The following is a 16,730-nucleotide window of genomic DNA, read 5'->3' as shown; positions in this document are numbered from 1 at the left end:
AATACAAGAATAAACTCTGTTTCGTGTACTCACAACTGGAAACCTACTGTTGCTCTACCCTGTACAATATCTTCAGCCCTCAGGGGACCAGACCCGCTGTTGGTTTCCACAGACACTTATGGTGGTTTGTTTCCTGCCATATTTGATGATGTTGAGTGCGAGCTTCTGTTTCGTCCTCATATGAGGCCCCAGGTAAGGGACGAGGCCGCTTCGTCCTCGTTCAGCAGTTCTTGGCTTAATGTGGCATCTCAGGGTCGGCTTCCCTGCATGCCACCGGCTGAAGGCCTGGCCTCCCCACGTTGGCTCCGTGATGGCATTCTTCCTCAGGGCCCCCTCCCCTGCAGTTTGCCTGCTGCTTGGCGTTTTTCCCTGGGTGCAAGCCAAGGTTTGTCCCCTGGTGGTTCTTTCTGGTTATGGTGCTGGGCCCTCGGAGATGTCTGTTACTTTCTGGAAACCCATCAATGCACTAAAAAGTATATGTTAGCCAAGAACTAGTTGTTTTGTACAGGAGGGACTATTGGAGTAATAATGCCACTATACTGCCAGTAGATGGCAATTACAGCTTCTTTACAAATGTTTTTTAATTTTTTAAATGAGGGAAGGAGCCTGGGGAGATTGAGTGAAGACTGAAGGGATGAAATGGGGAGAAATCAGCTGGAAGGAAGGCCCTAAGAGGAGGCACGTGGATTGGGAGCACGGGGCGGGGGTGGGGATAGGTCTGCTTTGCAAGAGCGTCCTGCCTGTGCTCCTGGGCAGGAGCTGGGGGGCTGCTGAGGGGAAAGCGGGGGCAGGGCATCTGGCAGGAGCTGTGGGAGCCAGGCACACAGGTCCGAGGAGCATAGTAACCGGTTAGCACGGCTTTGTGCAGAGAAGAGAGGCTAGGGTCTTGTCAAGTTCAGGTAAAAGACTTGCTTAACTATATTTCCTTGGCGTGAAATAGTTCAATATAAATTTATTTAAAAAATATTTTGTGGAGTTTGCTCTCAAGCATAGTGGGTTCAACATACCCAATTATCTTTGCTTTCTCCTGAAACCCCAATAAAATAATCAGTAAGGGACTAGTGAAAGTTTTGAATTTATTACTAGTTTAAAGAGGAAGAAGGGGAATACTGTGTTAACAATATTTTGCACGTCAGAAAATTGACTAATGATGAACTTAACTGATCAGTGAAAGCTGAAAGCTAAATGGCAGAAAAAAGCCAGTTCTTTCCTCAGAACCCTGGAAAGGCCTGGGCGCTGGAAGTAGCAGGTGTGTCCAGAGGCAGACAACCAAGAGGAAGAAGCAGTTAGGCGCCCGCACCCTCTGCTGTGCCCTGCGGTCAGCAGACCGTCCTTCCCGGTCTGATACTGGAGTCTGCCCGCCCTCTGTGGAGGGCTTCCCTGCACCAGACTCAGGCGCAGAGAGGGGTGTGGCGCACTGAGAAATGGGCTGTGTAAGCACAGAGGCTACAAATGAAGAGTGAGATGCCTTGTCTTGGCTTCTAGACTCCAGGCCCCAGAGTTTTACCCACCCCACTCCCTTTCTCTCCAGAAAGTTCGTAGATGCTCTTCTGGAGAAAATGAATCAAAAACAAGGAAGATTTGTTGGTAATAGCCATTCTGACGGGTATGAGGTGATACCGCGTTGTGGTTTTAATTCACATTTCTCTGATGATTAGTGACATTGAGCATCTCTTCATGTGTCTGTTGGCCTTCAGTATGTCTTCTTTGGAGAAGTGTCTATTCAGAAACCCAGAACACTAATTCAAAGGAATATGTGCACCTTTATGTTCATTGCAGCGTTATTTATAGTAGCCATGCTGTGGGAGCAACCCAAGTGCCCATCGATAGATGAGTGGATAAAAAAAGCTGTAGTACATACATACACTGCATATTAGTTGGCCATAAAAAGAATGAAATCTTAACATCTGTGACAGCATGGATGGACCTGGAGGGTAGTATGCTCAGTGAAATAGGTCAGTTGGAGAAAGGCAAGCACCATATGATTTCACTGATATGTGTAATCTAAAGAACAGAATACACGAACAAACAGAATCGAGACAGACTCATGGATGCAGAAGGAGAACTGGGAGTTGCGGGGCGGGGCGGGGGGTGCGGTCAGGGGACTGGGGGAAAGAGATGAGGGGATTAAGAAGTATTGGGTTGGCCAAAAAGTCCGTTACATTTTCCCCATAAAATAAAAGACACATTTTTAATCTTCATCAATAACTTAATTGATTTGGATATTGTGAGCATGTTGGCTATCTCCTGCTATTGACTTCTAGTGGGTAGAGGTCAGGGGTGCTGCTAAACATCTTCCAATGCATAAGACGGCCCGATAGCAAAGAATTCTGTGGCCAAAATGTCAACAGTACCAAGAGACTTCACAAACCACTTTCGACGTGTTCCATCAGTCAGAGCGCCTTCTCCATACACCACACAAATCTTTTTTTTATATTTCAGTTGTATTTTTGCCTTCCTTGAAATAGTAAAGCATAGTACGCCAGAAGTGTTGTGTACTTTCTTCCATCTTCAGTATTAAAATGGCTGCACAAAAATTCACCAATTGTGATTTGTTTTAAATGCACGCTGAGATGACAGCTGTCACAATGTAATCTAACAAAATTGTTTTGAATGAAGTTAAAGACAACTAAGCACTACTAGAGCCACTGTATGGAAAAAAATGTAACAGACTTTTTGGCCAGTCCAGTAAATGGCCTTTGCAAAATCAGAAAATAGTTTTACAAAGGGAAAATATTTAGGAGGACCACCACTATTCTGAATCTTCCAGGGTCTCTAAAGAGAACTAAGCGCTACTAGAGCCATCGGTACAGAAAAAATGTAATGGACTTTTGGCCAACCTAATACAAAGTGGTAGTTACAGAGTAGTCGTGGGAAAGTAAAGTACAGCATGGGGAATACAGTCAACAAAATTGCAGTAACTGTGTGGTGTCGGGTGAGTACTTGATTATTGGGGTGGTCACTTCGTGAGTTATCTAATGTCCAATCACTGGGTCATACACCCAAAACTAATATAATATTGTATGCCAACTGTAACTGAAAAATTAAAAAATTATTAAAAAAGACAAGGAAGAGACTTACTGACATTTGGTTGTCCCTCAGTAAAATAGTTCCCTGGGAACCCCCCCCCCCCCCGGGGGACCTACTGTTTGCTCGGCTGCACCCAGGTGTGCGGGGCTTCTGCCAGCGTCTGCCTCCCTCTGGCAGGTGAAGGGAGGGCCACGGATCCCAAACAGCTGACTAATTAGGAGAGGTTGAAACAGAAGAAAAAAAAAACATGAGATAGGAAATTGTGGAAAAATTACTAAGGATCCGTAATCATTCCTCTCTAAAACACAGCCAATTTCCTTTCCAAGCCCCTCTGACTTAAACCCTTTTGAAGCTCTGGAGTTTCAAAGCTCATGGTGTGTTCATTTTACTAATGTGATGGAGGTGAATCTCCCGTGCAGCCAGGTGTGATTTTGCTGAGGCCAGGTGCCTGGCTCGCATGGCTGCTGGGTTTCACGGCTCTTTTCCTTCCTGGAGCTAGTCCCCAGGGCCTGGGCAGGCTGTAGCTCAGGGGGCACACCTGAAAGTGTGTGGTAGGTGGGTGAGGGGTTTCTGTTTTTTTGTTTATTTTTTTCTTAATATAAAACCTAACAGTTTAGTTTCATTAATTATAGATGAGTAATGCCCCCCCCCCAAACTCCAATTGCTGAAAAAATGTGACTCAGAAAAAAGAAAGCATGGACTTATTCCTTTAGAATACTTGACATATAAGACTGCAGTCTGTCTTTGCAGAAAAATAATGTGCTTCTAGGAGCTCCTGAATTGTTCTTTCGCCATGTAATCAGTGATCTCTCTCTTCTCTCCTTTTATATTATCAGTGGGATAAAATCAATTAAACTTACTAGTAGGCACTTTTTATAATGAAATGTGATAGACTGTATTCTCCTTGAAGATAATTAGAAATGTTTCCGTTCGACTACCATTATAGCAGGCAACCAGAATTACTGCAGATTTTATTGGAATGGTACGGGACACAGGCTTATAAATATTGTAATGCATTAAAATGTAGATCAATATTTTTAGAAAAGAGGGAATCCATTTGCTTTTCCTTAATTTATGATTAATGTATAGAGGCATATTTGAATTTGCTAATTAGAAGTTTAAATATGGTTTTTAATGTAGAATAGTAAGTCCAGCATTAGCTCCGCAAGTAAAACTGACAGTAATGTGGATTCCACTGTGGATTTCTGAATATATTTATAGCAAATGTCACCTAGCTATGTGCCTTCCATTTTAAAGAAATCATGTTTGCTCTAAAGTTTTCAGGCACACTATTAACTTGTTTTGGGGGTACAGCTCTGTTATTTCTAATGGAGTTTTTAGTGCTTGTGTTTGGCATAGTGTGGTATTGGGCAGCACCAAGAAGCTGGCAGCTTGACTTGGTTAATGCAAAGGAAACAACAAAGATTAGTTCTCTGCTAATATTTCTTTTAATGACTACATGTAACCTGATTCAAATGACCCCAGCATTTCTTTTTTTTCTGGCTACTTTGTTTTCTATCAGTGCAGTTTTCTCCCGTCTTCAAGGGAGTGTTTTTCTTTTTACATCTTTTCTCCCTCTCTTCCCCTCCCACTTCCATGGGAGACATTTGATTATGGTATTACTCTGCCGTTCTCTGGCCCTCGCCCTAGGTCCGAAATGAGAGCATGGTGTCTTAGCATGTGGCGCTGGATGGGTGCTGGGCAGAAAGCACAGGGACCGGAGCTCAGTTTCAGGTGTGGGTTTGAAGAAGTGTGCTAGACCGCGAGTACCACTGGTCTTCCTTTGCTGCTTCCTCTCCGGTGATGCCCACAGAGATCAGAGAAGCGGGGTTACGGCTTTGGAATGAGAGAACCCTAGGAGGAGCGGTGGGATTTCAGTGACCTCGTGATGTATAATAGTCAAAATAATAGTTTGTATTTATTCATTGTTTGAAATTATTTCTAAATTGGGTAGTGAATGTATAATACATCACCTTGATGTATAAACTAATATGTGGTATTCCAAATTTCTCCTCTAATGTAGCTCATAGTACTCAGTTACTAGGGGTTTGTATTTAAGGTCTTCAGTGAAACATGGTTGGTTGACTGGATTTTCCCCCAACTCTGTATAGAACCAGGTTTTTAAAAATAACTCATTAGGTTTTTCTTTTTCTTCCTCTTGGAGTCTGGATTTGGGTTCAGTCTCGGCCCTGCTGCTCACTGTAAGTGCACTGATCTCTCTGGGCCTCGATCCTTCGTCTGTAAAGTCGTGATCATCGTACTTACCCCACAACAGCTGTCGTCAGGGTTCGTGTGGGCCAAAGGGGATGAAGTAGCGCAGGGCATCTCCAGGGGGGAGTTCTCAGTAAGTGTTCGCTATTTACGTTATCTCCAGAAGCTAAGGTTTAAAATGCTAACGCGTTTGACTGGAGCTATAGAGTCAATTTAAAAATTTTTGAGATAAAACTGGGTTGTAAACTTCACAGTAAACACATTGAATTTCTGCAGGGTCCTGTGCGCAAACTCAACTTGCCGTGTCATTCAAATTTCAAGGACTTTTGACATCATCCTTCTTGTGAGAAATGCTTGAGTGTTTTGCTATAATTGTTGGCAGATGACATTATATTTACTTGTTTTCATTGGAACTAAGAAAGATATCTATCTTCCTATGAAATCTGAATGATATAAATACTGCTTGGAAAATAGCATAGTATGAGTGATTTGCTTAATGTCAAACCTGGTAAGCAGTCAAATCTTGTCACTCTTCACTTGGTGTGCAGTTATTTGCTGGTAGATTAGCCGAGCAACAAACATATGGTATTCTGCACAACTTGTTTTTATTTTTTAAAGTAAATGGAAGCTGTTAGAGTTTTCAGCTGGAAGTTATTTATTCTTGTCTTTTATTTTGCTAGAGTTTTGACCTTGATGTGTTACATTTTCACTTGTATGAAATATACATTTTTTATCATTTTCATTATTATGTTAAATTGATAACAAAGTTGTGAATATACTCCTTAATTGACCCAGCTGTAAACTTGGCCAAGGTCATGATTTGGATGGCATATAAAACTGAATAGAGAACTCTTGTCACTTAAAAAAAAATATATATATATATATTTCATTGATTATGCTATTATAGTGGTCCCAATTTTTTGCCCTTTCCCCCCTCCGCCCAGTACTCCGCTCCCCTCCAGCAATCTCCCCCTTAGTTCATGTCCATGGGTCGTGGATATATGGAAGTCCTTTAGCTTCTCATTTCCTATACTGTTCTTGACATCCCCCTGTCTATTTTGTGTCTGCCAATTATGCTTCTTAATCTCTGCACTTTCTCCCGATTCTCTCTGTTCCCCTTCCCCGCTGATAACCCTCCAAAAGATCTCCATATCTATGATTCTGTTCCTGTTCTGTTTGTTTGCTTAGTTTGTTTTGTTAGATTTAGTTGTTGATAGTTGTGAATTTGTTGCCTTTTTAACGTTCATAGTTTTGATCTTCTTTTTGTTAAATAAGTCCCTTTAACATTTCATACAGTAGTGGCTTGGTGATGATGAACTCTTTTAGCTTTACTTTGTATAGGAAGCACTTTATCTGCCCTTCCATTCTAAATGATAGCTTTGCTGGATAGAGTAACCTAGGTTGTAGTCCTTGCTTTTCATCACCTTGAATACTTCTTGCCAGTCCCTTCTTGCCTGCAAAGTTTTTCTTTTGAGAAATCAGCTGATAGTCTTACAGGAACTCCTTCATAAGTAAATCTCTCCTTTTCTCTTGCTGCTTTTAAGATTATCTCCTTATCTTTAATTTTTGTCATTTTAATTATGATGTGTCTTGGTGTGGTCCTCTTTGGGTCTAGCTTGTTTGGGACTCTCTGCACTTCCTGGACATGTATGTCTGTTTCCATCACCAAATAAGAATAGTTTTCTTTCCTTACATTTTCAAATAAGTTTTCAACATCTTGCTCTTCCTCTTCTCCTTCTGACGCCCCTATAATTTGGATGTCAGTACGTTTAAAGTTGTCCCAGAAATTCCTAAGCCTATCCTAATTTTTTTGAATTCTTTTTTTCTTCCTGTATTTCTGATTGAATGCTTTTTCCTTCCTTGTGTTCTAAATCGTTGATTTGATTCTTGGCTTCCTCCTCTCCTCTATTGGTTCCTTGTAGCTTTTTCTTTATTTCACTTAGTGTAACCGTCATTTGTTCCGTTATGTTTTTACTGTATTCAATGAGTTCTTTGAGCATCCTGATCACCAGTGTTTTGAACTCTTTTCTGATAGGTTGGTTATCCTCATTTTGTTTAGTACTTTTTCTGGGCTTTTGTTCTGTTCTTTCATTTGGGCCATATTTCTTTGTCTCCTCAATTTGGCAGCCTCCCTGTGTTTGTTTCTGTGCATTAGGTAGAGCTGCTTTGACTCCCTGTCTTAGAAAAGGCACCTGTAAATTGTGTGGGGCGGAGCCTTAGACCTGCTTCACCGCTTTGTGGCTCTTCGCGGGGAGGGCTTCGAGATCACCTGGCTTCTGGAGGTTTGCCCAGCAATCGCCCCATTTCCAGTCACTTCACCCACTTCCCATATGTGACTGGCGCCCTTCCAGCTGTTGCCCTGGTGGTGAGTCCCAGGGTGGGTAGGTTTGTATATGTTCTGAGTCTGTGTGGACCCTTTAAAGGGACTTTTCTGAAAATCTGGCAGTTTCTTCCACTGCCCCAATACCCACTGGTTCGTACAGCCTAAAGTTATGGGGACCAGTCTTTCCCGCGCTGGAACCCTGGGCTGTGCAGTCTGACCCAGGGCTGGGTTCGCTTGCTCCCAGGGTGTCCCTCCCAGTTTTTATCCATCACACGTGGATGTGGCACTGCCCATTCTGCTGCTGCCGCCACCTCTCTGCACCACAGAGAGGTGACTGTGGCCCATCTCTGCCCCTCCTCCCCTCTTACCTGTCTGGATGACAGTGTCTTCTCTAAATCCTTGGTTGTCAGACTTCCGCACAGCTCAGTTTTCTGACAGCTCTGATTGTTCTTTGTTCTGTGATACAGTTGTATTGCTCTGTGTGGTTGTGTGGGGAGGCGAAGCATGTCTGCCCACACCTCCATCGTGACTGGAAGTCACTGTTTTAAGATTTGAAAATGAGGTGTGTTTACACTTTTGGAGGAAGAATAAAACAATCTCATCATTTTAAGAGTTAAAAATTAGATGTATCTAAACCCCTGGAAGAAAAACAAGCAATCAGGCACCATCTTTGGGTCCTGAGCGGTTATTCCTTTACCTTCTTCAACTAAAACACCAATGGCTGGTCGGCTGAACAGGGGCATGTTATTAAACTGGCTAACTCATTTGGTCTGAAATCTTCTTTAAGGAATTAATGAATTATATTAAATGCTCTTTTTGGGTTAGGTCACTTCATTCTGTAGGATGAGCCACGGAATGATGGTTTAATAAACATGTATTGAGTTCATATTATATGTTAGCAAATCAGCTTGTTGGGTAGGTTGTCAGCTCACATGGGTTATGTTGGGCATCTTTGACAACGAAAAGGATTTTAGTTAGATCTGCTCCTTATTGTGCAGCCTCAGAGACAAATGTTACTTAATTTCCTTGTTTTACTTTCTTCACTTATTGAGCTAATATGCCTACCTCTTAGAGTGAGATTTAATGAGGTTATTGAACTGATTCTTGCTGTGTATTCTTCTAAGCCTTGATGGGTGTGATTTAATGTTCTCTTCGAGCTGGCACTCACCCCTCAGAGGGTCACTGTGCCAGTTCTATTGATGGCAAGGCAGGAAGGGGTTTCTTCAGCATTTCTGACTACCAGGTGATTGCGGTCTAGGAAAAAGAACTGCTAAACTTTTCTGAGACCCCAAGTGCTTTGATACATTGGAAATAACCATTAGATTTTTACTTAGGCAGCTGGGTTCAGTTCATCACATGCCAAGGTCTTTGTCCGTTATCATCCTTGACAAGTACAGAGTCCGATAGGGGCCTGATTGCATGTAGAGAGAAGTTATGACATAATATAACCAAAATATGCAGTGAAAGATATGCAGAAGGCATGGATGTCATTTAGATGGTTATTTTTGTTTAAAGCCAGGCAAGAGAGTTGGGTTTTATGGAGGAAGTGAAGACTTAGGATGGTTCAAATGGATAAAGGTTGCCTTTTTTAAAAAAAAATTAGGTTTCTGTTGTTGGAGGGCATTCCAGGCAGAGGGAAGGTATAGAGTGGCAGGTGGCAGGGAGGTTGGTATCCCTGGAATATGAATTGTGAAGGAATCATGGTGCAAGATACAAGTAGGAAGGGATGCGGGGCCTGTGTTTTGAAGGGTCTGGCATGCTGTACTTTGGAGCTTGGAGTTTCTTCAGGTACGTGGTAGCCGTCAGCTTAAAGCAGCTGAAAAGATCTAAGCCAGGAGACTGAAAGGATGGAATTTAGTTAGCTCCCTCTGATAACAGTCTGGAATTTAGATTGGAGAGGAGTAAACTTGTAAGAAATACTAGTAGGAAGGTTCAAAGGGAGTTTTAATGTAGTGAGCTTGCTTAACTGAACTGAGATCGTGAAATAATGAATGAAGGCATGACATGGAATGAGGAGAAGAGGAATCACAGAGAGGTGGCTGGAGCTGAGAGAACCCTGAGCCAGGTAGCAGAGTAGTCTGTGTTTGGGGTTTGGGGTCACTGCAGCAACACCAGACAGGAGACTGAAGAACAGATAAGTGGATTTGAAGTGTTGAGACAGTTGAGTTCAGTTTTGACCGTGCTGAGCTTTGAGTAGTGGGGATGCGTCTATGTGGCGATGACCAGCAGACAGCTGGATCCGAGGATGTGACGTCCAGTGGAGAGACCAAGAGGAAAACCGTAGACAGGAATCACCAGCCTACGAGGGAAGACTGATAAAGGAGATCCTGGGGAGTGCGGAGAGGAGAAGAAAGCCAATGGTGGAACTCTGGGGAGCACCCCAATAGTTGAAGGGTGTTCTGAGGAAGTGGATACTGGGAATGAATAGAAAGAGGGGGGTAGAGATGAGGTGCCACAGGAATGGAGGGGGGAAAGAATCGTCAGGAGTAGGAGTGTCAGTTTTGTCCAAAGCCGGAAGTCCCTAAAAGCAGTTTGGGACACAGGGACATTTCCATCAGGACGGCTATCTGCAGCCTGCCTCTGCCGCTTGTTCTAGGACTTGGAAATCCATTTTACCTTCGGTTTCTTGTCTGTAAAGACGTCTTTGGCTTCTTACACAGTTTCAGCCTGTGATCTGTGGAGTTCCCACGGGTTCAGAAAAGGTTCTTTGAGGTCTATCAAGAAGGTCAAGTTCAGTTATTTTTAGCGGGGAGGGAATACAGGTACTCTACTCCTGATTCAAACAAACTGGCTAGGACAGCTTGATTTTTTAAATGTATTTTATATATTTGACTTTAGTATAAGATTTCATTTAAAAGACATAGTGTAGTATAAGAAGTTTGAAAACTACTGGCCTACAGAAGTTATAAGATCCATTCAAGCGTTGAAAACTATATAATTACTAGCTGGTGTTCAGAATTCCTCTACCAGATGAAAATCATAGTAGATGCTGACTTGCGCATGATTTGGATTTTACTCCGAGGTCGACATTAATGTCTGAGTTTATGTGATAATTACCAATCTTTTATTAGGAATAAAAGCTGAATTTTTAAACAACTCCATTCTATTTTATACTTAGTTAACAAACTTTTTATGTGTCTAACCAGGTTCTGACTCAGAAGACCTTTTGGAAGAACTAGTCTGCTGTCTGATGCAGCTGATCACTGACATCCCACTCTTGTAAGTTCTGGCCATGCCGGGGTTTGTTTTATCTTCTTTGTATATTGAAGTTGGCAACTAATCACATTGAAGAGTCTGTGGGCCCTGGTAAAGTACTTTTATGCATGCCTTTTAAGGGTCGTACATTCATGGAGTTCATTCATCGTTCTTGCCTAATAGTATTTAAACTGACTATCCATCATCAGAACAAGAATTTGGAGTTTCGAGAGGGAAACAATCAAACTCTTAGCAATACTAAGCATATGGTAGGCGCAGAATTAGATTGTTCTCTGTAATAAGAGATCTTACAGATCTCTGTAGCCTCGGGTTTAAGAGAGAAGCAGTTTGAGACCAATTCACATGCAATAGACACAGCTAGTTGTTCACCCATTATTTGCTCTTCCCTTCTTTTCTACTTCCTGGTTTTGTTTCTGGCCATTTTTGGAGAGGTCGGATTGTCCTGTCCATCTTTCCTTGAAGTTGGGTGTGGGCACTGAGATTCAGGGGAAGTTCTCCAATGAAGGGTGAGTGAAGCTCTTCAAGGGACCCTGCCTCAGCTGGGGGGCCTGCCTTTCCATTCTGGACGGCCCCCTGTGGTCAGAACGTGGGCCTGGTCCCAGGTTCCACGGCCGTCTCGGCGCTGTGCGCCCAGAGACTCGCAGGGAATTCTCCGGTGCCATCCAGCTGCCGACCCGAATCACCAAGTTCAGGCCTCCAGGCGCCCTGTCGCCTCCGGGACTCCTCGTGTGAGAACAGTAGACCCTTGTTTGTTTACTGTGCTGGATTCCTGTCACGGCAACTGAACACAAGTCCAGCATGATTCAAAATGTTTGTTCTTTTAAAGCTGTTACTATCAACCTTTTTTTTGAATTGTCTCTCCAAGGAGCCCTTTTAGATATTTTTTTCTTAATTCCTTCTTGCCTTCGGAGGGCCACAAATCATTACAATATCTGAGATGTTTTTCACCTCAGAGAACTAATTTTTATTCTCTGGGTGGGGTGGGGAGATGATACCACCTTGTTGAGAATGCATATTTCAAAGAAATTATTTTTAAAATAAACAAGTGGGTTTTAAGACATCGTCATAGAATCTCAGTCTTCATGGGGGTGTCCATGGAAAGGTGCTATTTGCCGACAGTCCAAAGACGGTGTTGTGGAATGCCGGCTCCTGGCCTCTGTCGTGTGTAAGTGCGGCGCCCAGAATCGCAGTGCGGCGGCTTTAGGACGAGAACCACCCAGCCCTGCTGTGGCCTGGCCCAGTGACCTGGTGACGAGCGGCTGGGAAGGCAGGGCCGAGGTGCCCGAGGAGCTCCCTGCCTGGTAGGAAGGGGAGGGAGGTGTCCCGTGCACGTTGAACTCTGTGACAGACTTCGGTGTTAGCATGCCGGACGTCCGTCTGTCACCTTCCCTTCCAGCAGACCTCCTGTAGTGTGTGGGCGCCCAGCCCAGTTTTTAGGCACTTTGGGAACTGAATGTGCCCAGAGCGTGGCCCCGTGACAGTTTGGGCCAGTTCACGTGAACAGAGGTCACGAGCTCGTAGAGCACACGCTGTCTGCTCCTCGTCCTCCCCTTCCTTCCTGGAATGTGCGGGCAGCACTGAGGCCGTCTCAAACACATGATGGTGCCCACCTCGCGCAAGGGACAGTGTCCTGGGAGCGTGGGGCATTGATGATGTTATGGAACGATTACACCGACTGCTTATCTTTGGACTTCTGATTACAGGAAAAAAATAAACCCTTATTTTGCTTAGGCCTCTGTGGTTAGGCTTCAGTTGGATACGGTCAAATGGGGGAGGGGTGCATGTCGTCTGCTGTTCACTTGTCATTGCATGTGATGCTTCGTGTGCTCCACACTCAATCTTTAAAACAGCACCACCTCTGTTACATCATGTTCTTACAAAGACTGGCCGTATCTTCTAAATGAATACATTTTTTTCCTTTGTTGACAAAGTATCTTGAAGTTAAGGGGGATGGAAATAGTAAATAAGCCGTGAGTGCACTGACTAGACCAGCCACTTAAATCCTCTTGGGGAACAAGCAGACAGTGTTAATATATCAGACATGTCAGTGTTTTAATGTGTTTATACTTTTTAAATGAACTGAAAATGCACAGACAACCAGATGTCTTGTGTTATGTACACTCAGCTTTAACCAGCTGCTGAAACAATTTCTTATGATTTAATATTCTTGGAACTCCATCCTCCAAGAAGGTTTGTCTTGGTAACCGTTTCCATGTGAAACCAAACTACTCCTTCAGTGTTTCATCTGCTGTAACTGTGGTGCAGTGTTGCGGATCAGCTTATGATTTAGGGAGGAATGGGAGCACGCGGAAACCGGGATGCTCTCCCCGAGCATCGTCTGCCTTGCTGTAAACTTGCCCGTCAGCGCTGGCCCGCCAGTGCTGCGCTGCTGTGCGCACAGCGGGGGGAGCCCCATTCCAGCGGCCACCGAGGGGCACTCCAGGCTGACTGACACATTTGTTGTGAGACTGTGAAATCACTTTTAACATTGAAAGCAAGTCATTATCAAGAACGTAGATAGATACTTAGAGATCTGAAAATTGAGTTTTAAATGATACTTTAGTATTAAGAGAACAAGATCACTGCAGTAGTTTAGATAAATTCCCAGAACTTGAAGGAATTATTTGTGATGAAAATTGACTCTTAAGTAGTTATTTGTTGATATGGCTTTTCTGTTTGGATTTCTTAATAAAATACTAATTCTCTGAGATGTCAATCTTCAAAGTCAGATTAAAATCTTACAGAATTCCTTAACTCCTCTCAGCATTTATATGTTTAAAGATTATCGTGATTTGACATTTTTCAGTGTATATTGGGTTGATCCCACTACAATTGAAATGTCTTCCAAAATTAAAGGCTTGTCTTTAATTATTATACCTGCTCGATCTCAGGGAAGTGAGTGCAAAAGGAACAAAGGAAGATATAGGTATTTTTCTCAAGACACTAATAGAGAGGATGATAGAAAAAAACAGGGTTGGCAGGACGAAGTTGAAAGCAGAACACTCAGAGAGCAGAACAGTGGGTCAGTTCTCAGTGTTGCCGTGACGGCTGAGTTGAGACCCAGGGGTGGAGTTTAGGGGGCCCGGCATCAGAAGCAGTGGATTGTGTGGACCCCACACTTAAGTGTCGCAGGGGTGTTCAACCTTTTGGCGTCTCTGGGCCACACCGGAAGAAGAAGAGTTGTCTTGGGCCACACATTAAATACACAAACACTGATGAAAACTGATGAGCAAAAAAAAGGTTTTAAGTAAATTTATGATTTGTGTAGGGCCACATTCATAGCCATCCTGGGCCGGGCAGCCCGCGGGCTGTGGGTTGGACACCCCTGTCTTGGAGACTGCTTGTAATGTTTTCTAATTATGAAGGAGACACGTTATTTTGAGGACTGGAAATGAGTATTTTTCCTTTCATGCCTTTTTGTCGGTTGTTGCTGGAGTTGTTTCGGAGCGATCACTGTTAGCTGTAAATGATGGTGCCATTGTCAGGAATGGCCCTGCCCCTCTTCCCTAGTGCCACCGCCCTGGATGGAGCGGGCCTTTCTGTTGGTCCGGGCGAAACACACAGCCTCTTCCTCCGGGTCCGTCCGTGACTCTGCGTGTGCTCCTTCAGCAGCCCGCGAACTCTGAGCGCTGGGACGGCTTCATTCCCAGCCTGGCCCTGATTGGCAGATGTCTGAGTTACAGTTTAATCTAAAAACTTTACCGGGTTTTTTAAATAAGGACTGGTAAAGGTGAGGTATTCGTAACCGGCTGCCTGCACTGCCTTTCCTGGGGGAGGGTGGCGTGTATTGTCTGCCTTTTGTGGTGGGACTTTGTCTGCTGCTCGAGCGCACGGGGTTGTCTGTTAGCCCTGTCCACCCACACCACTCACTCACTCTGTTTCAGCCACGCTGCTGTCCTTGCTAATTTGGAACCTGCCAATCCACTCCTGTCTCCAAGGCCTTTGCCCTTCCTTCTTTCCCCTTGAACATCTCCCCTCAGACACCTGCATGGCTCACGTTCTCACTTCAAGCTTCTTTCTGCTCAGAGGTCTGCATCTTAGGAACAGCCGCTCTACCTACCCCAAAACAGCACCCCTCTCACTCTCTGTCCTTTTATCAGGCTTTCATTTCTGTCGGAATATTCATCCCTACTTTCCATATTGTCTAATTGTATTTCTCAAAGTTAGAATGCGAGCTCCGTGAAAACACAGACACCTCTGTGCCAGCACTGGTTTTGCTCATGGCTGTGGCACCAGAACTCAGAGTAGCCTGACTCCCGAAAAACCATTGATTCAGTGAGTCAGTAGGGGCACAGCCCATCCAGTGCACTTACAGAGTTCTGTTTGTTTCCAGCATCATGTCTGCACGGAAACACGACATCGTGCCAAGGCGTGTTCCTTGCACGTGTATGGGCTCCAAGCCCTTTGCAGCTGGTGCATTGTATCATAAAAATTGGATGTCTTGTAGACATTAGTGGTAGAAGGGGTCTCCTGGAAACTGAAACCCTTGGGAAATAACATCCAACAACGTTTAAGGAAATGGTAGATTAATTAGTTACAAATGTTGATTAGTGTGGGGTCATTTAGGTTAGGGGCAATCAGTTTATATCTCAGAAGTCCCCAGATTATCCCTTCACAGTATAATAATTTCTTTTTCATTGAGTTCATTCTCAGAAAATGTATGGTGGATATACTGTGTACCTGTACTGCACTAGGCCCTGGGCAAAGAAAAGAGTGCCCTTCGAAGGGGTGGACAGACACACAGCCCAGGAAGAGGAACCGTTGATGAATGCTACCATCATTTCGAGTTGTAGTGATTAGCAGTGGCTAGGTCATTAAAGAGGCAGAAAGGAGTGGATAGGAGCCCACTTGGGAATGAGAATACAGTGCATTAGTTTGATTAGGGCAGAGAGCTTGTGGGAAACTAGGGGTGGAGAAGCTTTGTTGTTCGGTGGAGTAGAGACTTGAATGTCAGCAGGAGTAAAGGCTTGATCAGGTTTAAGGTTCCCTGTGTATCAGGGTATAAAAGAACAGTATGTGTTTTTAAAGCTATTTCTCTAAAATCCATTTTGGAAGTATTTGAGGAGGAATAAAAATGATTAGGAATCTTTATAAAATTCACTTTACCCACAGGATTTTTGAAATGCAATAAAATGGTATCAAATGCACATTGACTTAACCCTCTTAGACTAATGCTGTTGGCTTAGCGGTCATACTGTGGAAGATTTGAATATTGAAAATTTTTGGTGCTAACAGTGAGCCCATGGTTCTAGAACCTGCAGAACCACGAGCAGTCTCCTTCTGAAGTCTGCCAGTTGCCGGAGGAGAGTAAAGGACTTGGAGGGCTCCGCGGTTGGCAGGGAGGGGCCTCACTGCTGGGAAGGGGCCTTCCCGCAGCCCTGTACATTGACGCCCAGATACTTCCCCAGCGCGGTCTTGCCAGGGTGGGTGTGGCTACAGCAAGCCAGCGTTTAAGTTTGAGGTGCCAGCAGGTAAAGCTCTAGTCTAGCTTCTGGTGGAATTAGGCATTTATGACATTACCAGCACTGGATTAAAGGTGACAGTGTTTTCAGGTACCGTTACAGCTTTTTATGTTAAGCTCACAATAGCTTTTTAGCTTAAAAATGGATTTCTGGTGCCTCACAGGGAAAAAAAAAATCTCAGTTTAAAAATTTTAATATGTAAACCTTAACCTGGTTTATTGAAGAAATCTGAGCAAGATGTATCCAGCACCACAAATGTTTGTTTTGTAAGACGTGTGCTCAGATTGTTCATAAATGCTTAACTGGCCACTGCCGAAAAGTGCGGGATGTAGTCTGTAGTGCAAAACCACCACGACTCGGAACCCAGAAGGCAGGGTTGGAGTGAGGGCCGGACCACTGACCGTCAGTGTCCCTCTGGCCTTGGCGCTCTCACTGTAAAGTTGGGGTTAGTCGTTCACAGAGCATCACTTGGAAAGGACTTTTGAAGA

The 16,730-nt window shown here is 43.9% G+C and overlaps 1 protein-coding gene across 1 annotated transcript in view; it reads left to right on the top strand.

The window, feature by feature from the left end:
- DYM (dymeclin) overlaps positions 1-16,730 on the top strand; it is a 267,961-nt gene that overhangs the window by 47,746 nt on the left and 203,485 nt on the right. Inside the window, exon 6 of the mRNA XM_045850041.1 lies at positions 10,711-10,783. Coding sequence (XP_045705997.1) covers positions 10,711-10,783 — 73 coding nt within the window. The remainder of the gene's footprint in view (positions 1-10,710; positions 10,784-16,730) is intronic.

This window comes from Phyllostomus hastatus, unplaced genomic scaffold (assembly GCF_019186645.2).
Source record: "Phyllostomus hastatus isolate PE091 unplaced genomic scaffold, TTU_PhHast_1.1 phas_contig_80, whole genome shotgun sequence".
In the NCBI taxonomy this organism is placed as follows: domain Eukaryota; kingdom Metazoa; phylum Chordata; class Mammalia; order Chiroptera; family Phyllostomidae; genus Phyllostomus; species Phyllostomus hastatus.
The sequence above is the reverse complement of the archived record's forward strand: the minus strand, read 5'-3'. Positions and strand labels throughout refer to the sequence as shown.